The following is a 27,028-nucleotide window of genomic DNA, read 5'->3' as shown; positions in this document are numbered from 1 at the left end:
TCTAAGAATTAGAAACGCTTCCTTTTAGCTCTGCAGAGGACAAATGCAATTTATGTCAAATGTGAGGCTGATTTGGTGTGGAGTACTAATTACTGTCTTTGCTGTTCTTTGATGGAGATCACAGTAATGACTTGGAAGAAATCGCATCTCGTTTCTTTTGTTAGCACAGATGTGATTGCACTCAAGGAGGGAAGAAATTCAAAGGTTGGGGTTATAAAGGTTAACACAAAGCTGACTAATTATTTGGTTTTTAATTTCTTAGAATCTTTTCTTCGAACATTTTGCCAGGTGATTTCTGAATCTATCTTCTGCTCAAAAACTGTGATATTTTCCCCTCAATACACTATGTCCTGAAGAAGCTGCTGGGACCCAGGGAAGGTAATGAGAAGAGTGGCAGCTGTGGTCCTGCCGAGCGGGATTTGTGGCACAGACCGGGGGCTGCCAACAGGAGCGATCGCTCTCACCCACCTTGGCCCATTTCCAGTGCTGGCCCAAGCGAGAGCAGAAACCACTGCCCTGGGACAATCTGGGCACTCCACAGGAGGTGCAGTCCACATATGTGCCTGGGAAAGTAACCCAGAGCTGGTTAAGATGAAGAGCTTCCTTCTCCTCTAGCTCCCCGCTGCCTTCCATATCAGTTGGGCCAATCACGCCCCAACTTCTGTTCAAAGACTTGACTTCTTCTTGAATTCAGTCTTGGGAACAGTACTGGCCAGACTGTCATCCCTGCTCACACGCACTGCCATTAATGGAAGGGGTTTTTTTAAGGTGGGCATTGAGTTCACCCATCACTGCCTTTCTTAGATGCCACCCTTGCCCTCAAACTCAGTAATTCTTCATTGAAAGCATCTGATCCTCGAGATCTCTTTTTCTACAGAATCATTCCAAACTCCGCCTTTTTATAATTTTTTTTAGTGAAAGAAATTGTAGAGGCCCTGCTGCCTTTCTATTTGAAGATTGCATTGACTTAACAAGGGGGAAGTCAATGTTCCTGTCCGAGTTTGTGAAGATTTTTGTGTGCATCTCATCCTTTTAGCATTGGAGTATCGGTGCCCTGCTCATGCTGGCCAATCAAGAGATGGTACCGCACATCCCTATATGGATCCCAAAAGGTGTCAGAACTCAAGGGGGCAGGTGCTAGAGAATTCACAGACAGATAGATGTACAAAAGACTTCTTGGAGTTTGGCAGCAAGCACCCGGGATGGAGTCCTTAGACTGGGTTCTAACCTGTCTCTGCGTCTAACCACTGGGATACTGGGAGTCCATTTAATGTTAGTGGATTCAGTTGACCAGTTTCTAAGATGAGGGGCTTAAAATGGGCTTAGAATGAAAGGTTCCTTCCAGCTCTGACATTCTGCAATTCTGAGGATTTCATTCAATAAAACTGGAAGAAGAGCTAGAGTACATTAAATTTTACTTACATGCAAATGAACAAGGCTGTAAATTCTAAAGTGTACTCCATTTTGTAATTTGCTACTTTAATAAACAATTTTAGATTTATGTAATACATTTAAGTCTTTAAAACACCCTATTCCTATTAGTATCTGAATTGTATCGCTATGAAAGGAGATGCATGGAGACGTGAAATAATGTAACTGATCTTAGAGGGCAAAATTATTCATATGAAAGTATTCACAGACTTCCTGCTCGAGTATCTTAACAAAAGAAATCCTGTAACTAAATCACCAGCTCCATTTCCCCTTCCTTAACATCGTAAAGAAGAAATTCTTCTTGCTGGAAGAGATACTAATGGGATATGTACAGTAACAGGCTGAGTGAGAAGGGAAACAAGAAAATTCACTCTGGGGGAGGAAGGGTTTAACCAACTTGCTATGTGAGGCAAGTGCTAGAACTTTGAAATAGCATTTTAGTAAGTTTGTTGTGGACTAATTGTGGATCTCTCAAAGAAATAAAGATAATATTTATTTTTTAATTCTATATGGCTGTTGAAATGTACTTCTTGAATACAACAAAAACTCTAACACCAAATTTTATGATGCCAAGGTTTTTGAGGATGACCGTGCTAAATTAAATTAGAGATTCAGTTCCACGTAGCTTCTAAAATCTTCTCAGACTCAAATAGGGCCCCTTCGGTCTTTGCTCTTTTTTCTCTCTAACCCCCTCTGTCCACTCACCTGACAAACACTTATTAAATGCCTGTAGGTGCTAGAGAATCAAGGATAAGGTTCAATATAGGCCTTTCCCTGGGGTAGATCCCCACGGGCTCCAGGCTCTGGGGAGACTCCAGGGATATCTCTGGCTTGTGGGCTTGGAAGGTTTGGATTGACACCGTCTCCAGCTACAAATTAGCTGGTAACATTATTCCCCATCTCTTCTAAACCCCTGCCTGCCCCCCTTTCAAATTCATCCTCTTCTTGAATCACTTTCTTTTCGACTCTGGCTATATCTTGCCAATGGAATCCAGATCGTTCCCAGTCTGAGACCAATTTTATAATGGGAGAGGATGAGAAAGCATAATCACAAAACACTAAGTTTCTAAGTAAAGGTCTCATTCACTTAAAGTGTAATAAAGCAGGGTATATGGTACGTTCCTGAAAAACCACTAGAATGAGCTGCAAAGGACATCCATCCAGTGACATCTCCTTCTCATAGTGGTGACTTTTGCAAAAAGACTGAGTAATTTCTTCTCTCACTCAATGTTTTTGGAATACTTCTGGATATAAAAGTCATACTTTGAGGTCATTTGTGCACACATCAATACTTCAACATTGCTCTATTGTCTTTATACTTATGTTTCAACATTTTTTATTAATAAAAATCTAAGTGTATCTACTGAGGGTGTTAATCCATAATCAACAACAAAAACTACAACTATGACAAACTACTTCAGTAGCTTATACAAGTGAGAGGTGTTTTTTTCTTGTGTAACAGGTTGGCTGGAGGTGGGCGGTCCAGGCTGCCTAAGGATGTCCGGGAATCAGGTTCTGTCTCCCTTCCTGCTCTGCCATCCATAGTGTGTGGCTTCTATCCAAATGGCCACAGCATGGCTGCTGTGCATTCAGGAAAGAAGAGAGGGGAATGCAAATGGGCTTTCTTAACCCAGGCTTTGTTCCAGAAGGGAAAGCCTCCATAGAGACCTGTGTCTATATTTCATTGACCAGAACAGTCACATGGCTCACCCTAGCTGCAAAGGAGTCTGGGAAGGTAAATATTTTACTTTCCAACCTCTGAGACAGAGGCCCCTCTATCTCAAGGGGTAAGCAAGGGAAGGGGTGTAGGATTGGGTGTCAACCGACAACTTCTTACGTATATAACAATGAATGCAACTTACAGCTGCCTTCCTCCTCTGCAACCTACTAAATGGTTTCACAATAACACACAAAAATTGTGAAGGCAAGATGCTTTCTAAATTATGAAATGGTTTGTGAACGTTACTATGGGGTATATTTAAATGATTAATTGAATTTTCAAACTCTAAGGTTTTTGTTTGTTTGTTTGTTTGTTTTTTTGCGGTACGCGGGCCTCTCACCATTGTGGCCTCTCCCTTTGCGGAGCACAGGCTCCGGACGCGTAGGCTCAGCGGCCATGGCTCACGGGCCCAGCCGCTCCGTGGCATGTGGGATCCTCCCGGACCCGGGCACGAACCCGTGTTCCCTGCATCGGCAGGCGGACTCTCAACCACTGTGCCACCAGGAAAGCCCTCTAAGGTATTTTATGAAAACATTGCTCGTCTCCTACTTTAATTCCATACTTGATATACCAGGAATATATACTCTCAACCAGTAAGATAGCACAATTTTCTCTCTTTTCTGTAGTCATTCTTAACTGTAGACACTAGCTCTGGGTCACCTTCAGTGAACAGTTCCCTTTCTATCTCCAGCTATTCTGTTCTTCTCACATCTATCTCTTTGTATCTGAGAGTAGGAGCTGTACCTGAATTACAGGAAGGAAGGAACTGCCAACTCACTGACTGGCTATATATTCTTCTTCCTTTTTCTACTGCACAGTTTGTCTTAGGACTGATTTATTGGGTTGAGTAGTTGCATCCAGACAGCTACATGCCAATCACGCGTACCCTGGTTACTCATTATGAGCCTTAGGATACCATACAACTCACTAATGAGCACATTATAATGTTGGCCAGTGCTAATTAGATGATAATCATGTGCATTGCTTTATTTACAGTCTATCCATTTAAATTAATTTGACATTTAATTGAATACAGTGTGAAAGAAATTGGAATTGTGTTTCAAATTTCGTTTAAGTTAATTTCACCTGACGTCTCTTATAGGCAGGTGAGATTATTCACTTGATCTGGAAATTTTCAGCAAATACAAATGGACATAATGCTTATTTTATAATGGCACACACGCATATGTAAATTTATCTCAAAATGTGTTTGGAAACAGCAACCAAATTTGCAATTTTTTATCTCCACTAATATCCTTATGTGCTCTGACTGCAGAGAGATTCTGCATGCATAAGAGATATTAACAGATCCAACTCTTAGTTGGAAACATGAGGCAGGATCCTAAAACAACCTGAATAGAATATTCTGATATTATCTTAGGATAGGAAACTTACATTTAATTCATGAATAAATATGTGGCAAACTATACCTAATTATGATCCTATGTATTTTCCTCTTTCAGGACATAGCATCAAAAAATTAAAGGATCTACCTTTTTAAGTGAGTGTATGATTGCCAAAAAATTGCATGCATGACTGCACTACTAAATTCAAAGTCTTTTTATTGAAACAATTTCCTAACAGCACATGTAGAATAGACTTAGAGTAACTGTATGAAAAGGTGTTTCTATACAAAAGGATCTGGAGGCCAACTCTTCTATTTTTTTCTCAAATAGTAGCATTTCTGGTTTATGGGTATCTGCTTTCATGCAGTTTTGAGACACTTACATGACAGAATTTCTTTAGGCCTCTCTCATTCTTGAGAATAGTTTGCTAGGTATACAATTCCAGGATGGAGATAATTTTTCCCTCAGAATTCTGAAGGCAAATCTTTATGTCTTCTGACTTTTAGTGTCATTGTCAAGAGATCCTATGTCATTATGTTTCTTTATTATATGTCTCTTAGAAAATTTTAGTATCTTCTCCTTTCCCCCAGTTTTCCAAAATTGCATAATAGTGTGCCCAGGTAGGATCTTTGTTTATTTATTTTATTTGACACTTGGTGAACTCTTTCAAGTTGGAAATTCACATCCTTCAATTATAGGACATATTCTTGGACTATTTAATCATTTTTCCCCTCAGTTTCCTCTACACTGTCTTTCTGGAACTGCTGTTAGCTAATTATTGCATCTCCTGAATTGTTCCTCTAAATTTTATTTTCTAACTCTTCATCTCTTTCTGTCCTACCCTCAGGGAAATTTCCCCAACTTCATCTTCCAATCCTTCTATTTTTTTCTTCTGTAAACTTTTATTAACTGGGGTAACAGGGAGAGTTTGATCACAGCAGAACCCATCCTGAAAGCATTAGAAATTACAGAAAGACGAGATAAGTGTCAGACACAACAGATTAAGCAAGTCCCTCCATCACCTGAGAAACAATAATATAAAACTGTAGAAACCAAATCTTTGTGAGTGATACAGGATACGGAACAAAAATGAAGACATTGGAACTCCTGGTGTTGCAAAATAAACTTGCAACTTCATTTCTATATTTTTGAAGTTGTAATTCAATGTTTTTCCCAAATCATTTCAAGCCTTCTCCAGTCAACATTTTCCCTCTCATCAATAACTTCCAAGGACCTTATTTAAAAAATAACTCTTTCTTTAAAATTTTTATTTATTTAATTTATTTATTTTTGACTGCGTTGGGTCTTCGTTTCTGGCTGTGGGCTTTCTCTAGTTGCAGCGAGCAGGGGCCACTCTTCGTTGCAGTGCGCGGGCTTCAGTAGTTGTGGCACATGTAGGCTTCAGTAGTTGTGGCACATGGGCTCAGTAGTTGTGGCTCGTGGGCTCTAGAGCACAGGCTGAATAGTTGTGGCTCATGGGCTTAGCTGCTCCGTGGCATGTGGGATCTTCCCGGACCAGGGCTTGAACCCGTGTCCCCTGCATTGGCAGGCAGATTCTTAACCACTGCGCCACCAGGGAACCCCCTAAAAAATAACTCTTAATCATCCATTTTTCTCACCCCACACATTCTATTCCAGGAAACTGGCAGCCTCCCAGCACAGAGCTTATGTTCCTCCTCTTTGAAATGCAAACTTAAACAGATTTTGGTCTTCTTTCTTCAATATTACAAGATGAGCACATGCTTACTGCAAAGCTTAATTCCTTCTCATGGCATTTTTATTCTGCAACTTACTTGTCACTGCCATTTGTCATAACTTAACTAGAATGCTGTCCTCCACCCTCTCCCTCCCTGACTTTGCAACCATCAATGCTCCTGACCTAACTAGTTAACCTGTTAAACCACCTGTGTGGTTATGTACCAGGAAACACTGGACCAGAAACAAATAATATACCTCAATATACAATAGCTCAGGCTTAATTTGTAGGCAGAATTTCATTTGTTGGCCATAGGAAGAAAACACTTATACAAGGTAAAATTCACTATTTTCATTTCATGCTGGGATTTGAAGAAACAAAGGACAGCAACCAATGTGGAGGGGGACAAGGCTTGGGATAGAGCCCCCTGCTCCAGGGACACCGGCAGAATCTAGTCCAGTAAATGGGGACTTCACCACCCACATACTACACCTTGAATCTATAAATCAACATCCCTGACTGCTAAGCTCCTGCTAATACTTGCCTTTTTCTGCCCCTTTCAGCCTGAGAGCATCCAGAGTATCAAAGTCCTCCTTTCCCCATCTTCATCCTTAGACATAAATGAATCTGCTTTCACATGCAAGAAAACTTCAGTCAAAAAACACAGTTGGTCTTCAGTCCTTCTGTTCTTCTCCATATGATCTTGGCCCAGCTCAGTAAACATTTGTCGAGTGCCTATTCTCGACCAGGCTTTGTGTACACTGAGGGTTCAAAAATGCAAAGGATGGTTCTCTGTCCCTGAGAAATTCAAAGTCTCATTTCCTCCAAGTCTTGCTAATACCCACGTAGTAACTGGGACTGGCTCCTGCATGGAGAAAGCACTGGGTGACGGCTGAGCAGCTGCTTGACACTGGATTCTCACTGCCACTGATCCTAGTTTCTTTCATTTTCTATATACAGACACTTAAAACTAAATTACTATTGAAAGTCATTAGAAATTAGCTCGGATGCCAATGTATGACCACGTCTGTAAAAGTAAAATATCACTATTTCTGCTTAAAGAAAAACAAACAAAAAAAAAACCCCACAGCACTTCTGTAATTGGTGCACCAACTGTGCATGAAGTTCTCAAGTCAGGTCAACTGATGGGGGCTCCTGTGGTGACTAGTTTGTAGTAGGCTCCTTTCTGGGCCATCAGTTCTTCATGGGTCCCCTTTTCAATTACTATCCCCTGTGACATGACAGCAATGATATCCGAGTTCCGGATGGTGGACAAACGATGGGCAATGACAATGCAGGTCCGACCTTCTCTGGCTTTGTCCAAGGCGACCTGCACCGTCTGCAAAGGGAAGATGGAAAGTTGATGCAAAGACGCATGCTTGTTCCCTGGCCCACCATCACGAGAGTTCTGTTTCATACCACCTGATTAACATCTCTATATTCAGGGGTTAAATCCAAAGGCTTGACAGGAGAGAGAGGATTAAATAAATATTTGCTGAATGCAATGCATCAGTGACTTAAATTGCAGTCTACAAGCTGAAAAATTTCAGTGAAGCCAGAATGAACCAAACTACAAGATCACAAAGTAATTTTACAATACTTGAGGGTCTAGTTTGCTAAAATGAAACCAAGGAAACAATGTAAGGTAACAGTTAAATGGTCACTCCTGGGCTTCCCTGGTGGCGCAGTGGTTGAGAGTCCGCCTGCCGATGCAGGGGACACGGGTTCGTGCCCCAGTCCGGGAAGATCCCACATGCCGCGGAGCGGCTGGGCCCGTGAGCCATGGCCGCTGAGCCTGCGCGTCTGGAGCCTGTGCTCCGCAACGGGAGAGGCCACAGCAGCGAGAGGCCCATGTACCGCAGGAAAAAAAAAAAAAAAAAGGTCACTCCTGATACTGTTCCTCATTGAGGACATTTTAGCTCTCTCCAGAACAGAATCCTGACTTTTAAGGAGTTAATTCTAAATGGTAAATTTCATAATTGTGTTTCGCCCAATTACATTTCCTTTCATGCAAACTGCACATCCGATACCGCCTCTAACTTTGTGTTGTATGCTTCCCACCTGCTCTGCCATGGAACTTTAGAACTATAAAATATGAAATACCTATCAGATGGCCTGGATTATTTTATTTTATTTAAGAAAGCTCATTATTTGCCCATGAAAAAAGTGTCACCTAGCCTAACAATCTTAAAAACAATTCTTATTTTAAAGTGAAAAAAATTTTTTTATTTGAAGCAATCCTATTTTAAATCACTTTCTCTAGACTATTGTCTTTGGGCGCTACAAAGGAGTGGCAATTTCTACTATTAATGAATCAGAAAATTAACAATACTGCCATTTTATAAGGACAAATATTACAGCAAAAAACTCATTTATAATGATCTAAGACTTTAGAAAGTCAGTACCTACCTTTTCACTTTCTGTGTCCAAGGCAGAAGTAGCTTCATCTAGTAGCAAGATTTTAGGATCTCGTATGATGGCCCGAGCAATAGCAATGCGTTGTTTCTCCCCTCGAGAGAGTTGAGACCCCTGGGACCCAACATTAGTTTCATATTTCTGGAAAAAATATGGTAAGTTTGAGAACCAGAAACAGCCATTGTTCCTGTGCTGTAGGGAGCCCACATCAATGACCCCTCTGAGGATTTAAACAATTTGTTTTTTTTGAAATTGGGAATAATTTGTATAAAGGATGTCAAATCCATTTAGGCATATTAAAAAAATATGGCGTTTTATGACCTTTCATGTTGGGAAACACGGGGACTTTGTATCCCTTTCTCTGCATTTCTTTTAGGTTTGTATTTTTGATCTCTTTCTCCTTGAGTATGAGATCCTCCCTGATTTAAGATTCCCTGATTTCCCAACTCCTGTCTGGAAGATCTTTCCAAGACAGAATGATCCTAGGCATACAAGGGCCTTCAAGAGATCTCCTGGTCCATTCCCTTGTTGAGGTAGCCTCATTCTGGAACACAAGCCTAACTTTTAATCTTCACTCTTGCTGCATACCAGCTCTGTGATCATGAACAAATTATTTAAATTTCTGTGAGCTTCATAACTAGTTAACATATTTGTTGTTTTAGATGAAATTATGAAGGAAAATCCCTACCTGACGCCTATGTAAAAAACAGTTACATTCACAGAGTATTTACTATGCATCAGGTACTGTACTAACTATTCTAGCCAGCTTATCATTTAATGTTTACAGAAATCATTTTCTCCCGATTACTATTTTTCAGTTTCCGTGTCTTAATTTTCTTAGTGATCAACCACCAAGAAAGACCCTTGGTGGATGGAAAAAAGCAGAGTCAATATCACACTACATTCAGACTTGGCTCTGGGAAAGTGAGGAACTCCAAGGCAAATGTAACTTACCCACCACGCACAGGAGTTGCTGCCAAGTAATGAAATGATCATGATGATAATAGTAACAGCAGCAGCTTTCTTTCTGAGGCTATTATGTGTGCTCTCTCATTCTGTTATTTTTTGCATTTTGTAGACGACTGAGTCTCAGAAAAGTAATTGTTACAGAAGTAACTTTACACTAGAAAGTGGCCAAGCTTGGACTCAAATCAATGTCTGTTCTAAATCTCAGGATGTTTTTCCGTTATGCTAAGCTGATGCTCAATGTGGTACTGCTTCACTTACAACAAGGAATAGAGCATCCTTTGCGTTGGATAACATACTACTTTCCAAAACTAAAGATTATGTTGATGAAGGACATTCATTTTGCGTAAAAGACTGAGACGATCTCAGGGCACTGGGAAATAAGTTGTGTTGCCTTTGACCTTCTCCGTGAGCCACAGTCATAATAGTTTTTAGTCTTTCTACCTCTCTTCCTCCCTGTCTGCCATAGGGAATGACTCTGACTTGGTACCCACCTCTGGAAGGGACATGACAAAGTCATGCAGCTGAGCCTGCTTTGCGGCCTCTATGACTTTTTCCGTGGGGATTTCTTTGGTGTTGTCTCCATACTTGATATTGTCCACTATGCTACAGGCAAACAACACTGGTTCCTGGGAAACGATTCCAATCTTCGAGCGGAGAAACTGGACGTTTACATTTTTGCTATCATGCCCATCTATCATCTGCCAAACAGAGGTGACAACCAGGGCACTGAGTTTTAGAATTCCAGCAGTGAGGAAAGTTTGTATCCTGAAGTTAGTGTTATGCAAGATATTTGCTTTGCTTAACAGACAACAATCTAAGGATTCTTGGAAATAAATTATGTTGCCTTTGACCTCTGGAGGTGGTGTCTGCCAGAAGTGGTGTCAAAGTTGTGATCAGACATGGCTGTTTGTTTCCCAAATTCTAGTTCTACGGGTAGTATTATACAAACAGGAAAGGCACTCCAGACAGTATCTAGTTAAAAAAAAAACAACAACTTCCCCTTATCCTTTGGTGCAGCACATCCTCTCCAAGTACACAGAATTGCTCAATTTTGAGACTCCATGGGTTATGAAATGGGGTTTCCTATGTAAAGCTGTTGGACAATGTAAGAATCAAACCTGTTTCCTTGATTTCACTGATACTAACCTCTGAATAATTGAGATAACAGACCCCAGTAAGAAAGGAGTACATTTATTCACTTAGTCAACCAACAAACATATATTGAATTACCTGCCACAAAGGCACCATGCTAGACGGTCTTTTGTATGCTATATAAAGAAAAAATAATTTGTAGTGAGGTGGATGGACCTAGAGTCTGTCATACAGAGTGAAGTAAGTCAGAAAGAGAAAAACTAATACCGTATGCTAACACATATATATGGAATCTAAAAAAAAAAAAAAAAAAAAAGTGGTTCTGAAGAACCTAGGGGCAGGACAGGAATAAAGACGCAGATGTAGAGAATGGACTTGAGGACACGGGGAGTGGGAAGGGTAAGCTGGGATGAAGTGAGAGAGTGGCATGAACTTATATACACTACGAAATGTGAAATAGATAGCTAGTGGGAAGCAGCCACATAGCACAGGGAGATCAGCTCGGTGCTTTGTGACCACCTAGAGGGGTGGGATAGGGAGGGTGGGAGGGAGACGCAAGAGGGAGGAGATATGGGGATATATGTATACATATAGCTGATTGACTTTGTTATGAAGCAGAAACTAACACAACATTGTAAAGCAATTATACTCCAATAAAAATGTTAAAACAATAATAAAGAAAGAAAGAAAAAATCTCTGTTTTTTAGGAACTCATGATCTATCTAGGCAGTTAATTACAGGAACTCGTATGTCTACCATTTGAGCTCTTTCACTTAAAAGGCTTAGAATAGTAAAGGTACAGTATGTCTCACATACTGTAATACTGTAAAGTATTTGGCCCCATGATTTCAGAAAAAGATTATATTAAATGGTGTAAATATATGACGTTTTAGATAATTTTTTCACAGTGTAAAAAACAAACACTACCAGAAAAAATATAAGGCATTCTTCAACAATTAGCCCTCGCTCATCTTCCTCTATGTGTTTTCCATAGTACTTATAGACTGCAAAGCACGATTTAACAATTAAATACTGGAGCTGTTTGCTAATTGTTGTCTATATGCTAGTATTGTAAGCTCCTAGAAGACATAAGACATGCTTCATGCTCCTTAGAATTTCTCACAGGGCCTAATGCAGTGCTGGGCACATCACAGGTACCCAATTAAATGTTGAAAACGTTGAATGTTTGCGTTTGTTAGTTTCCTTAAAAGCAAAGAGGATTTTTAAAAATTGCATTAACGGTGGTATTTTTCCTACTGAAAAATGTTTGTAGAAACATTTTACGATGATGTAACAAAATATATTGTGTCTATGAAATGCAAGGAATCATACTGATTTCTTCATGGGCATTGCTTTCTACCTGTGACCAGAACATTCACTGAGTACATTCAGAGAAATATACTTAATATACATGTTAATGTTGAAGAAGTCAAACATGAAGGATTCAGGTCCCTGCATGTCATGTAGTTCACAGTCTACCTGGGTGATAGACATGAAAGATCTGACATTTGGGGAAACTAGATCCTCTCCTTTGTAGAGATCAGACTCCCAGTGCAACGTACTTTCTAGATTCATCAATCACCAAATACTTTCAAACAAATTAAAATCTTTTTACCTAAAATTAATAAAAGTGATTATAAACTACAGATAATCAACTCTTACTCCTTATTTTCATAACTTCCTGGATTTTACCACTATCTGTTTGCTTGCTTTCTTGTTTTGCTTTATGCAAGGGAAACTTCAGTTGCCTCTTTCAAGTTTCTTTCAGCATTTCTCATCATGTTATCTATCCTCATTGCAATGAAGATTATACTATTCAGGGATATCAGAAAGTCCTTTTTCAAAAAAGAAGGATTAAATAATCAATCAGACCCACACCTCTGCATCATTTCTTAGAAAACTACTTGCAGGTGCACTCCAACAAAATGAGACAGAAAACCGAAGAAAGAGGAAGATACGGGAACTAGGAAATAATGGATCTAATGCAAAAGATACTGCAGGAAACTCATAGGCTGACAGTTGTTCAGCAGGTGTAGGATGTAATTAGTCCAGGCAGTGGCAGAAATAAGGGAAAGAAGCAGGTTCCTCTGAATAGGTATCAGGAGAGAGACATTGGAAGAAACTAAAGATTTTATAAAGGCAGAGAATGCAAGAAAAAAGCAAGTCTTTCAGAAAAACAATCAAGAAAGAAAAATGTAATGCTAATGTACCTCACTACTTAACTATGAGATGAACAATATTTACTTAGCCATAATAAAAGTTGTTAATAGATTTTCAACTTTTAGAATCAACCTAGAGTAAAAGCGTGAAAGACAATAAATGTTATAAACAAAAGGTAAGCGTTTTATATATATTTTTTAAATGTGGTACATGTATACAATGGAATATTACTCAGCCATAAGAAGGAATGAAACTGGGTCATTTGTAGAGATGTGGATGGACCTAGAGTCTGTCATACAGAGTAAAGTAAGGCAGAAAGAGAGAAACAAATATCGTATATCAACGCATATACGTAGAATCTAGAAAAATAGTTAACCTATTTGTAGGGCAGGAATAGAGACATAGATGTAGAGAACAGACACATGTGGACACAGTGGGGGAAGGGGAGGGTGGGACAAATTGGGAGATTAGGTTTGACACAAATACACTACCATGTGTAAAAGTGATAGCTAGTGGGAACCTGCGGTATAGCACAGGGAGCTCAGCTTGGTGCTCTGTGACGACCCAGATGGGGGGTTGGGGTGGGGGAGGAGGAGGGAGGGAGGTCTGAGAGGGAGGGAATATATGTATACATACAGCTGATTCACTTCATTGTACAGCAGAAACTAACACAACATTGTAAAGCAATTATACTCCAATTAAAGGAAAAAAAGATAATATAAAAGTATAGTTATTAGGACTTGAGAGGTAAAAAGAGGGAGGAAGAGGTGAAAATAGAGGTAGAATTGCTAATATTCTCATCTTAGAAAATGAGAATTCAAGAGATGTTATCTATAGGTGATCGAAAAGAAACAGAATTGTATTGATTAAATTTACAAATAAAAGACCTTTTAAAAGTAATGTAACCATATTGGGAGGAGGTGGGTAAAGGGAGGGGGAGAAGTGAGGGTAAGCTAAATTTCCATCTCTTGAGAATAAATCAACAGAGGGTCTAAATTCGTTAAATCGTGAAACAGCAGCATAAGCATATTATTTAGGGACTCTGAGGTAATCATTGGGAGATCTAAAAACATAAAGTGGTTAAAGATAGTTGCCTTTGAGCAGGAAAATGGAGAATGGGGGGTGGAAAGGGTGGAATAAGGGGTTGGTTTTGTTTTGGTTTTTTTAACAAATCTTTCTTATTTTACTTTGTGCTCCTTTGCATATATTATTTGGAAAAAATAGAAAGGAAAAAGAAAAGAAGAGAAAAGAGGAAGAAATTCTGTGGAAAATAAGCAACAAAGCAAACCACCAATTTTTCAAACATCCTAACCAAAGATTTATGGAATATGACTACCAATGTGAGGTCCTTATATTATTTAGACTTTAGCTTCTTGAACCAGGATTGTCTCGGATTTTTCATACTAAATTCCCTTTCTTACTCATTTATCATTGTGTTTCTTATCACCCCCACTTTTTCCATTCCCAGTCATTAGTTTCCTGATTAGTCTGCACTTTCTGCCCCATTTACAGGTAAGTGAATGCTTCTGTTAAGTACACTCATCTCCAGCTTTGCAGTTTTCTTTGCCTAACTGGGCAGCAGACCATCTGGAACTGGGAAGACTATAATGTTAGAAATTGTGAGGTAGAATCAGGTCAACCAGCAAATGACTGGAACTGGAAAATACTGTCCAAGGCAAGCGCTTCGGAATGAGTCTGGCAAGACACAACCTTGAAGATGACTTTTAGGGGTTGGAGATACTCTGCAGAAAGCCAAATTCTCAAATGCATTGAGAATTTTGCATTGCTTACCACCTTCCCTTGGTCAGGATCATAGAAACGTTCCAACAGCTGAATACTGGTGCTTTTACCACATCCACTGCTTCCAACAAATGCCAGGGTTTGCCCTGGACCAACAGACACTGAGAGACCATTCAGAACTTGTATATCAGGTCGGGAAGGATACGTAAATTTACAGTCAACAAAGTCAATCTGCCCCTGGAAGTTGTCCTGTGGACGGGAAGATTAGAGTTACATATGCTCTACTAGAATCTCGACTATTGAAAATGCACATAAGCCTGAGTTTTAAATCCTTGCTTAAGATACCTTCCACACCAAGCTGCTGAAGTGCAAAGTACAAAGACAGCAACTTAATGGAATGGCATTCTAGTCCCTATTCCAGCAGATGTAGAATAAAAGGAGGCTTGAGCATCGAATTTAAAGATATTTGATCTCTTATTCCCATTCTAACCTAAGGGGATTTCCTTGTCACCCATTCTTTGACATTCTGCATGGAAGAAAATAGAGGATATGATTACATCACAGAAGCCAGTAACTGTGCAAATTCCTACAGCTCTGTTCCCCCAGAGATTTAAAATAATAGCGTTACACTTGAAATGACTTACACAGAAAGTTACTTGAGCCCTGAATTGCAAAGGTGAAATACCTTGAGTTGTACTCTCTGACGTGTAAACCCTAGAAATGGATAGACATTTAATAAACCACACAGAGACTTACCTTTTATTGAGCTGAAGGAGAAATAGGGCATTTGACCCATTTTAAAAGATTTCTGAATTTAGTTGACTTACTGGGGTTTAGGGGTTTTTGGCTCTCTTGAACATACCGGGATATTAAAAATTAGGCAGGGAAGATTAAAAAACACCTGTAGGGACTATCAATTAGAAAAAGTGATATTTCATTGAGATCAAAATAATTTTCTGGGAGTCCACATGAACTCATGTGGAACACAGATAAACATGAATTAAATCAGTATTATCGGACAGGAGAAACTGGTTTTTCTACATTCCGTACCAGGATATCAGTAGAAATCCTGGTGGTTGGGTAGGTCTCAAAAGACACGTAGCTTCATTCATTCCGGAACTAAGTGTGTTTTACAGTACCTGTGTACTATAAAACAAGTATTCACTGGGTATCATTGCCTTATTCAAGTTCCAGCTTTATGAAGAACTTTTAATGCTAAGGTACTTCATTCCTTTACATTTCTAAATCTACTGTCTGTCCATTCCGAGGGCATATGAGTTCACCCATACACTGCAGAATTTAGAAGATCAGTGGTCTTGAATAACCAGCCCCAATGGCTGCTCGGCACACACACAGAAGCACAAGCCTCCCCCACTACCCTCTTACCCCTCTGTACTTACCCATCTTTCACCCGCACTACTATACACCTTGATTGTGGGTTGTCGGTCCAGCAGTTGGAAAAAGCGTGCGGCTGAGATTTTAGCTTTGGCATAACTTGGGGTATAAGAGAAGGCTCTCCCAAGAGCTGTCGCACTCAGTACAACTGAAGAGATCACCCTGTAGTTGGACAGACACCCAGGTAGAAAGGGTGCGGTGTGGTTGGTGTCACGGCCTAAGAGGCAGGAGTTTGGGGGTCTAGCCCTGGAAAGGACCAAGCAGCCTTGAGCAGGTCTCTTTAGACTTGTCTGGGAATGGGAGATTGGAGAGATTAGGCTTTTTCAAATTGTGTTCTAAGAGGAAAGGGTGAGGGGAGGATTGAACAAAGGGGGCTCAGATCTCCAAACCCTGCTGCAACTACAACAGCATTTTAAAAACAATTTGTTTGAGGAAAAAAGACTTCTTAGGAAAAAGAAAAAAAAAAAGAGGGAGGTTGAAAGATCACTGGATTGGGTTGCATTTTTACAATGTTAACATTCTATGAATCTATGATTAATGTGTAAAAGACAATTATTGGCGATATAAGCACCAATTCTGTACCAAGCAAGCACGTAATTCATGCTTCAGACAGCATGATGCAATTGCCTGTATCCTTCTACTTGTCCCAGCCTCAATGTGTGCATAATTAACGAGCAAATAAGTGAATAAATAAATGAATGATAAACGTGATAAGAGATAGCCCTTTTGCTCTATAGACCATGCTGCGAGGGGCGCTCCCCGAAGTTGTCCACCTGCACTGCAATGCACCATGGGGCCTGCCTCAGTGTGGGTGGGGTGGTGTGGGGTGTCTCTGTGTGTTTTACTGCTCAGTTCATAAGCAGAAATTGTTTTAGGCCAGACTGGCAAAGCCAGACATCTCTAGGAGCCCAGTCCAAAACTTAAAGCTATGACAAGCACCCGGAATAAAATAGGAAATGATGGAAGGTCATCTTTCATTTTTTAAAGAGAAGCCAGAAATTGGGAGCTTTCTGCAGTGTCCCAATTTTTACACGTTGGCAAATAATTCTTCAAAAGTTTTACATAAACTAAATAAGTCAAGAGTTTGTGATTTCTGATTTGGGGTTAGTAGCTCTACATATGCAAAAATTTAGAAAGGAGACTTTCCTGGTTGAGGTGGGCATAGTGGGGCAGGAGAAAAAAATTTCTTCTATATTTCTAGAAGAAGATAGAGGGCGAGCAGACAGAACTCGTGGCTGGAGAAGAGATTTCTTTTAGGGCTGATTTTCCTAATGCCCTCCAAGGCTTTCTCAGACCGTCTCCCCCGCATTTTTCAAGGTTCCCTGCCCCATCACGCCACACCCATATGCATGTGCACCCAGTCCCTTGCTACCTTGACACATTTAGGTGTCTGGAAATGTGAGAAACCGGACTCAAAGCTAAACTTATTAGAAGAGCAGACTCCAGCTATAAACAAAAGAACAAAATTCCCCGACTAGTCTTTGCTGTCTCTACCTAGGAAGAGTCAGCTAGACATCTGCCTTCTTCACAAGAAGTAGAGCTCAAATAAGGTAGTTCTAGGAACCATCTTATTCAAGGACTTTAGATTCTCTCAGCATTAACCAGTATGGTAGATTGTGAAAATGCTTAATTTGTCCTATTACTCTGTACACACCCTTTTGCAATACGATTTTTTTATTCCTCTGCGATATTGTGACTTATGATAAGAAAACTATATTGGTCTTTTGTCAGTTCCTGGCACAGACTCCTAAACCCTTGGAATTTCCCAAGTTTTGAGAGGACCGAGGTGTCTTTTGTTAATGAAGTGACCTTGGTAAAAACTCTAGATAACCTAAGGATGGGGCCTGGTTGCCTGGAGAGCCAACCATGCGATTAGAGGGGTGAAACTTCAGTCCCTTCCCCAACCTCAGGGGAGGGGAGAGGCTGGAGTTGAGTTCAATCGACAATGGTCAATGATTTAATTAGTCAGGTCTACGTGATGGAGTCTCCATAAAAACCCAAAAGACAGGGTGCAGAGAGCTTCTGGGCTGGTGAACACGGGGAGATTTGAGGAGAGTGGCATTCTTGGGGAGGGTATGAAAACTCCAAGCCCTTCCCACATACCACACTCTATGCATCCCTTCCATCTGGCTGTTCCTGAGTTGTATCCTTTTGTAATAAACTGGTAATCTAGTAAGTACATGTTCCTCTGAGTTCTGTGAGCCGCTCTAGCATATTAATCAAAGCTGAGGATGAGGTCATGGGAACCTTGGGTCTACAGCTTGTTGGTCAGAAGCACAGGTGATGACCTGGACTTGCTTTGGTGTGGAGGGTTGGGGGAGGGGCAGTCTTGTAGGACTGAGCCCTTAACCTGTGGGAGGACCCAACGCTATCTCCAGGTAAATAGTGTCAGGATAAACTGAACTGTAGGACAGCCATCAGGTGTCAGTGCCATGTGATAGCCATGTGAGAGTAAAGGAGAAACACTTATCGGATCCTCTCATCAAAAGATGGGGTCCGTTCCTCTTTTCTCTGAATCTGGACTTGGTCGTATGACTTTCTTTGGCCAAAGAAGATATTAGAAAATGTGATGCATGCAGAGTTGGCAAGTGCTTGCATGTTGGGTTTTGCAATCTTCTGTTGCACTTGGAACTCCAAGAGCACAATGTGAAGAAAACAAGCTCAGCTGCTAAGAGGCCATGTGGAGAAAGAAGGGCACTCAGAAGCCTGACTGAGTCAGCCCAGTCCAGAAGAACCACCCTGACAGCACACAGAATCTTTAAGAAATATTAATCTGAGCTGTTTAAGACACCATGTTTGGGATGGTTTAAGCAGCAGAAGCTAACGGATAGAACCAGACCATTCCTCCCTGGAGTGCTGATCTTTTATGACTCTGGCCAGGTAGTCCTCACCTGAACACATAGCTGAAATGGAGCCCCTCATTGGGAATTAAGTAACCTCCATATCTGTAGGAAGCAGAATTAGCAACAAACACAATGCACTGGGAAAAACCAAAGCAGAATCCGTAAACATTTGCTTTTCGGATGGCTGTCTTGTATGGCTTCTCCAGTTCAGTCTCAAACACTTCTATAAACTGCCTCTCCTTTCCAATCCCAGCCACAGTGCGAATATTACTGAGGGCTTCGTTTGTAATCTGAAGAATGAAAAAGAGTTTTAGAAATAAAAGAGCAGAGATAACTGCTTTCATGACATTTTCAACCGTTACATGGATTAGATCTGGTGCAAATGACAGAAGGCAGTATACAGCACAGATGGGGGCATCATCTGGGAACACAGAGAAGTTGCTGGAGATCAATTTGACTGGACCCTGAGACATTCTATCAGTTCAACACAAGTTCTACTTGATCCTAACATGGCTTTGTTGCCTCTACTTGTTGAGGAAGAGAGAAGAGGGGGAAAAACGGCACACAAGGCTATCTTTGTGAATTCATTTGAAATGTTCAAAATGGTATCTTTAAATGTGTCTGAGAGAAAAAGATTGTTTAATAATAGAAACCTAAAATATTAGATTCTATTTCTTAAAAAATTATGACCAAATACTATATAAGATAGATTAAAACTGAGTATGAAGTTTATCTTTTAGTCTATACTACAAATTTGTATTTGTTTCAATCCCTACTCTAAGGTAAATAACCACTGTTTCTGAATTACGGTCCTATCGTAAAAAAGGTACAAAAGTGGGCTACTTCCTATCATCGGCATACGAAATTCTTTTGGCTTCTGCCTACTTGGGCGATGTTCACATTCCCTCTTTAAAGAGAAAAAACCTAGTTTAGAGTAAATTTGTTAAAAGGTGAGGGTGTGTATATGTGTGTGTGCATGATTCTTTATCCCTGATATCTGTCCATGCCACCATATCTTCATTTACCTCTGATAACCAGATTTAATTAGAACATACTCTTAAAAGTGCATAGCTGGGCTTCCCTGGTGGCACAGTGGTTGAGAGTCTGCCTGCCGATGCAGGGGACGCGGGTTCGTGCCCCGGTCCGGGAAGATCCCACATGCCGCGGAGCGGCTGGGCCCGTGAGCCATGGCCGCTGAGCCTGCGTGTCTGGAGCCTGTGCTCCACAACCGGAGAGGCCACAATAGTGAGAGGCCCGCGTACCGCAAAAAAAAAAAAAAAAAAAGTGCATAGCTAAAACCTAAGCGTATTCGAGACCTAAACTGTGTATATCTCATGGTTCTCTTTGGGAAAGACATTTGCCACAAGTCAGGCAGACACTGAAGTGTGAAAGTTAAAAGCATGTGCCATTAAAAAGATAGTAACTCCTCTCTGTGTGGTTGGCATGACCTGGAGAAACCATTAAGCTGAAAAGACCAAATAAAGAGGAAAGTGAACTATCCTCTCTTGCAAAGGAGAATACTACACCTAACTGGGACGTATAAAAAATAACTGTTTGACAGGAAACTGAACATGTAACCCTCTGTGTTTTCCCCACTATTTCTCCACACCTGCTCAATCTCATATCATCAGAGGCATATATGAAAAAGGCTAATGGGAAGTTTCTAACCATGAATGTTTGTAGGCTGACAGTTTCCTTAAGTCTGTTTGCACCCCTCATTCTTAGCAGTCTGACAGCCACTCAGCCATAAGCAGTCTGAAAAGTGGGTCTGGGAGATTACCTGTCCTGCGACCTCCAGAGCCTGCTTGTCATGAGTGGCAAATCCCATCAACATTTTGGTCTGTATGGCTCCCGATAAAGCCAGGAAGGGGAAGAAGCACACTATGACCAGGCTTAGCTTCCAGCTAAAGAAGAAGGCGATGATCATGGCCACGGTGATGTTAGTGAAGGAATTGACCATCATCCCAATCTGAGAGCCGGCAGCCTGCAAACCAAACGTGATCAACCAATTTCAGACACACAGTCTCTAACTAAATCATGAAAAAGCTATTTTGTAGCAAACAGATAGGTTTTAAAAAATTATTTTGATGAAATATACATAACAATGTTTACCATTTTAGCCATTCCTAAATGTACAAGACAGTGGCATCAAATACCTTCAAAATTGGAACTATCACCACATTTATTCCCAAAACTTTTTCATCATTCCTAACAAAAACTATACCCATTCAATTTAACATCCCTTCCTCCCTCTCCCCAGCCAGCGCCTGTTAACCTCTATTCTATTTTCTATCTCTATGACTTTGCCGATTCTAGGTACCACATATAAGTGGAATCATACAATATTTATCCCTCTGTGTCTAGCTTATTTTATCAAGCATAATATTTTCAAGATCCATCCATGTTACCGCAGGTATCAGGATTTCATGTATTTTAAAGCCGAATAACATTCCATTGTGTGTATATACCATATTTTGTTTATCCATTGATCTGTTGATGAAAACTTGGGTTGTTTTCACCTTTTGGCCATAATGAATAATGGTGCTATGAATATGGGTATATAAGTATCTGTTTGGTCACTGCTTTCAACTCTTTTGGATATGTACCTAGGAGTGGAATTACTGATCATATGGTAGTTCTATGCTTTAAAAAGGGAGGGTCTTTTAATTAAAGAGCCCCCCCACAATGCACTTGAAGGCTGGATTAATAAAAGTACATCTTATTCACACCTTCTTGGGAGCTCATGTATTGACTAATCTCATTACATGGGTATCAGAGCTAGACCAGTCAGCGTGAGATTAATTCTAGTGATAATGAATAACCTATAAAAGCTCCTTGCAGATTGAAGATTACGAAAATAGAAGAGATGAGATTATGGCTTATTTATCTAATCTAAGGTCAAGAATAAGGTGAACTAGACACTAGAATACTCAAATGTTGAGAGTAAAATTAGTAAAAACTTTAAGCAGTAAGACAATGTATATTAAAACCTTTCAAAATGATTATACATTTTGATCCAGTGATTATATTTTGAGAACTAAAAAAATAATCAAGGGTATGCCACAAGCTTGATGCACAATGATATAAATTGCTTATGTGGGGAGGGAGGACCTAAACGGGGAATTCTTTAAGAAATGATGATATATTAAAATGATGAATTAAGCATTCATTAAAAATTCATTGTAGAAGGATATATAAGGACCAAAATATGCTCACATCACATTGTTTCAGGAGAAAAAAGAAAGATTACAAAATAATATGTACGGTGTGACCCAATGACTGTGGGAAACACATTTTCTATTTATACAATAGAAAAAGCGTAGAATGATCAAAATGAAAAATTTACAGGGATTTTCCTCTAAAGAGGATTCCATGTTGCTTTGAAATTCTCCATATCATGGTTCATATTGTTGGTTGAACTGGTAGAAGTCGAGATATACAGTACAGCACTACCAATCCAGTGAGTTTTTTCTTCCAAGAGCCTCACAGGCAAACCATGACTTTTCTTTTTCCTCTTTTTCTGATTTTCATGGCAAGTGAGCAGTGGTGTTGAGAGGCAAAGTGAACTCTCATCCCTTTAACCCAAATGCCTGGTTTTATAAAGGTGTTGCCTCATCTTGTTCACATGTTTAAATCTCCTGAACAAGGCTACAGGTTCTGGGGTTTAGAAACCACAGCTTAGTCTCCCTTAGTCAGAAAAGACAGCCCTTGGAATGTGTCAGGATTCTAGATAGCAATCATCTCCCGTCTTTCCCTCAGGTTCCCGGCTGGGCTGCTTAGAACAGCTTCTTTTCCTAAGACTAACTTACAAGCCAGGCCCCTGTGGAAGGAGGCTTTTTTCCACACACACACCCTCTAGGGGTGCCATTAAGTCTTGTGGAATCTGAGCCTCTGGGCCTAAAAAAAAAACCGATCTGAGAAAGGAGGGAAAGTTCTTCTCAATTGCTAGACTCAGAAAATGCAAAAGTCTGACAGATTTTGATTCATGCCATAACACTGATTCTGGGCATTACCTAGGAGACAGTATGCTTTAGCTGCTGTTTGTCAACTTTGGAAATGGGCAAAAGTGTAGCTCTGGGGTATCCTCCCTTGAGTTCCTGTTTTATAGGAAATATGTACGTGGTTATTGGAATTACGTGATTATTGGAATACATAAAGGAAAGAAAGTCTACTCCGGTTACTGCGTGCCTGGTTTCCACCACGGCTTACCCCTTGAACTTGAGAAGCATCTGTAGCAAGCCTTGTTGTCAGTGCTCCAGGGCTATTTCTGAGGTCATCAAACCAGCCAATGTCTTGCCCTAACATTGCTCTGAAACCCAATTTACGTAGCCTTTTTGTGAGGAGTTCCCCGGATTTAGCAAAAGCATATCCCTGAAACATAAAGGAGTCTTTAGTGATATTTTAACAGGAAAAGGGGGAAAATAACTAAATCGCTTACTGAAAAATAAAATTCCTTACCTGCAGAAATTGAGTGCAAAAAGATACACAGCCTATTGCTACAAAAAACAGGCACACACCATGGATCTGTGACCTTTGTTCTTCTTTATCAGGAATTGAAAAAATCTTTGCAAGACAGTAAGCAAGGAAGTAACTTTAGTATTAACAAACAATAGCAAAAGAAATCAATTCAAATATGTTTAAGAGAAATTTCTCTTAGGCTTTGGGTTAAAAACCAGTTCACTTTAAACATACTAGTGTTAAACCAAAGTTAACTATGAACATGTGCACTTAATTCTCTGTGGGGAAGGAAGGCTGGTGAACGAAACCCAGTGGTTATGACTGACAGAATTTTTGTCTCGTTTCTTTGCCTGATGTAGGCAATTTTACTGGCTTTTCTTTGATACAGATGAAAAATATGATGAAATGCCTCAAATTCTTTACATAATAAGGCAAGGAAAAAAAGAAAGGAAGGAAGAAAAGAAGAAGGAAAGGAGGAAGGAAAGAAGTGGGGAAGTTACTTGAGAATCTGAGAATATTATTCTGGGACAAAACTCAAAGTAATATGACCTATGTCTTTCCCCAATAATAAAGATGGCTTTCACACTCAGGTACCTCACCTATTATTAGTTTTATAGATTACTTATATATATATACAAATAATAGCATCATTATAAAAGCAGCTGGCACACACACAAAAAAGCAACTAGCTATCAAGGCATTGACTGGAATTGTCTTAGGACAGAAAAGCTTCCATCCATCAGAGGCTGAAATTGTTGCTTCTAAATCACTAGAAGCTGAAAACATTCCCCTCAAAAAACTATGGAAATTATGAGTGGGGTTTTTTTTCAGTCTATAATAAGTGGTAAACTATACTCATAAGTATATTCTGAACTTACAGGCACATGCTCAAGTAACTGACTGGGACCCACGCTGTTGCAATAAGAAAATGGAAAGAATAGCTGCATATTCTAATGACATCGGCCCCTACAGTGAAATAGATCTTAGGTGCATCAAAACCCTCCTAATTCAGGCTAAGTGAGGTAACTGTGAGAGTTCAGAAAAGCTATTTATTAGAGAGCTGCACAATAAATCCTTACTTATTGCTCTGCATTGATTTGAGTAACTAGAACAATGCCAGAAAGCAGCTGCTCAAAGGAAACCATTTATTCAACAAATATTTACCGAATGCCTGCTATATGCCAAATAAATCTCCTGCAAACAATGCAGACTACTCCATTAACAAATCCTTTTTTGTAAAGCAGAAGTAACCCGTTGAAATGATCACAAATTCCAAAGTAGGGGGAGGGGTTCTAAATTAATGAGATGTACTCTTTCTAGGACAGAGTTTTTGGGCCCGTTATGGTTCTTAGCAATAAAGAATACATTCATTCTTAATGAATGAAGTGGGTTCAAAAGATGCCACAGTCATTCACCCCACCATGGAATAACTCATGTAAGTTTACTTTACAGTTTACAAACACAAGGACTTAAAGATATATTTCAGTTTGGTTTTAAAAATCACTATACAAATCCCCACAAACCCCACACGGTGATGCCACAATTCTCATTCCTCTCTAAGGTCACCTATTATAATCATGGACTATCGTACTGCATGTTAGCCAGTTTAACTCTTATTTTATAGATGGGAAACTAAAGCCCACAAGATCGAGTCCTTTGTCCAAGTTCATTTAGCTGGTGGTTATTATTAGATAAGGAAATGCCTGGTTTCCAGATTCCAGTGCAGTGGTTTTCTTCTGGGCACGCTCTCTTGGCTCTTGATATTACCCGTCTTCTCAGGGTTAAAAAAGAATGTTTGGCTAATATTAAATTCAAGATTGGGCATCAGCTGTCTGTAACCTCCCCACCCACCCCCACCCCCGCTAACAAATTCTACTGCATGAGTTCTTTGTACATTCTTACTGAAATGCAACCCAAAGGGCTGCCCATCCCCCGGTTCCTCTGTTTTTAGACTAGCTGTAGTTCAAGCACACATCTACATCATTTTGTAAAGGTAAGTTTGTTTAAGGAGAAAATGAACATTCTCTAGACTCTTGCTATTTACCAGATGCAAATGTGTTACTTAACCTACTTTAACTTAAATGAGGATTTCCTTAAATTAGGATTCTTAAAACAACCCAGTGAGGTAGATTTTCTCACCCTATATTATAGATAAGGAAGCTAAGACTCATCAAGGGGAAACCACTTGCCCAGATGCATGCAGACAGCACAGAGCAGAGACCTGCGGCAAGCCCAGGGCTGGCTGACTCCAGCGTTCATGCTTTTCCCCAGCACGCTATGTCCAAACTGCAGTGCTTGGAACACTTGGCACCTTTTCCAAGTCAAATAAACCCAGGGAAAGTGCACCAGAGAAATTATGCTTTACGTGTACATTGAGGCTTCGCTAGATTAGCAACCAGGCCCCTAACGCCCAGTCATTTGCTGGGTCCTCGTTCCAAACTGTGGTCTCAGTACCAACTGTGAATATTGTGCCCTTTAGATATGTCAGAATGAAAACAGTGCAATTAAAACCAGACTATTATCTGACTCATGATTATACCCTACAAGATGAAAGAAAGCATCATGAACCCACTGATGAATATGTGATAATTATGCTAAGAGGCACACAAAAACAACCTTCTTTATCAAAGAAGAAAAATAGTAAAGCTTTATCCTCTTAGCAAATGTAACCCTGTGAGAGCCTTAACGATGAGCAGATTTTGGATTTCACCAACTAGATCCTGCTACTCTGATCCTTCGGTCCTTAAGTGAAAAGCTGAATTGCTCAGGCTAGGATTTTCTGGTTGTGACCAGAAGAAACACAGAGAATATTCTCACCACCAATAACCAAGGGCAGGGGTTATAACTGGATCATCAAATTTTTTTTGACTTGGTCATTTCATAGACCACTAGAGCTGGAAGTTATCTTACAGATCATCTTTGCCAATCCTTCCTCAGTTAAGGAAACTGAGACCCAGAGAAGTGGCATGATGTGACCCCAGGGCAGAAAAAAAGTCTCCTGGCAGGGAACCCAGGACTCTTCCCAAAGCAGTTCATACACAGGGTTTGGGTGAAGTTGAGTGAATGCATTCCATACTCTGCATTTATAAGAGAGAAAGAGATGATCAGCAAAGAAGTTGGCATCCTGGAATTATTTTAAAAGTGAACATCTAGGGCATAGTCTTGGGTCTTAACAGATTCAGTGCCACCCCCTACACGCTCTACATTTGCATCACTGCTCAGTGGAATGCATTTCCAGAGCCTGTCCCTGGTAGAATGTCAGCTTTATGAGAGCAGGAGGGCTCTGGTTTTCCTGCTCCTCCTAATACCAGCAACAGTGTCTGGAAAACAGTAAGTGATGTGTAAATATTTGATGAATGATGAGTGGATTTTTTTTTTTTGCGGTATGCAGGCCTCTCACTGTTGTGGCCTCTCCCATTGCAGAGCACAGGCTCCAGACGCGCAGGCTCAGCGGCCACGGCTTATGGGCCCAGCCGCTCCACGACATGTGGGATCTTCTCGGACCGGGGCACAAACCCATATCCCCTGCATTGGCAGGTGGACTCCCAACCACTGCACCACCAGGGAAGCCCTGATGAGTGGATTTTTTGGTTTAATGTCTGTCTTCCTCATAGACTGGAAACTGCATTAGGGAAGGCACCCTGACTGACACTGTGTTCCCAAGTCCCTAATCTAGGGGAGATAACCAACAAATACCTATTGAGTGAATAAAAGAACATTTCTATTATGTTTAGGGTATGGTATTTACTAGATATTAATGAAT

At 40.3% G+C, this 27,028-nt stretch overlaps 1 protein-coding gene across 3 annotated transcripts in view; it reads right to left on the bottom strand.

Moving 5' to 3' along the window:
* Positions 1-5,987: 5,987 nt before the first annotated feature.
* Positions 5,988-27,028, bottom strand: part of ABCB11 (ATP binding cassette subfamily B member 11) — a 93,995-nt gene continuing 72,954 nt past the window's right edge. For 2 of the 3 annotated variants that reach the window (XM_027129074.1, XM_027129084.1), the window contains 9 exons: positions 23,266-23,370; positions 23,017-23,178; positions 20,588-20,791; positions 18,856-19,097; positions 15,970-16,126; positions 14,621-14,818; positions 10,069-10,275; positions 8,603-8,749; positions 5,988-7,532 (listed from right to left, as the gene is read on the bottom strand). In XM_027129074.1, coding sequence (XP_026984875.1) covers positions 7,332-7,532; positions 8,603-8,749; positions 10,069-10,275; positions 14,621-14,818; positions 15,970-16,126; positions 18,856-19,097; positions 20,588-20,791; positions 23,017-23,178; positions 23,266-23,370 — 1,623 coding nt within the window. In that variant the 3' untranslated portion in view covers positions 5,988-7,331. Of the gene's footprint in view, positions 7,533-8,602; positions 8,750-10,064; positions 10,276-14,620; positions 14,819-15,969; positions 16,127-18,855; positions 19,098-20,587; positions 20,792-23,016; positions 23,179-23,265; positions 23,371-27,028 lie in introns of all 3 variants that reach the window. The other variant, XM_027129093.1, reaches the window with a different exon arrangement.

Source organism: Aethalodelphis obliquidens, unplaced genomic scaffold, assembly GCF_003676395.1.
Source record: "Aethalodelphis obliquidens isolate GAN/ISIS:26980383/991018 unplaced genomic scaffold, ASM367639v1 scaffold2, whole genome shotgun sequence".
Taxonomy (NCBI): Eukaryota; Metazoa; Chordata; class Mammalia; order Artiodactyla; family Delphinidae; genus Aethalodelphis; species Aethalodelphis obliquidens.
The sequence above is the reverse complement of the archived record's forward strand: the minus strand, read 5'-3'. Positions and strand labels throughout refer to the sequence as shown.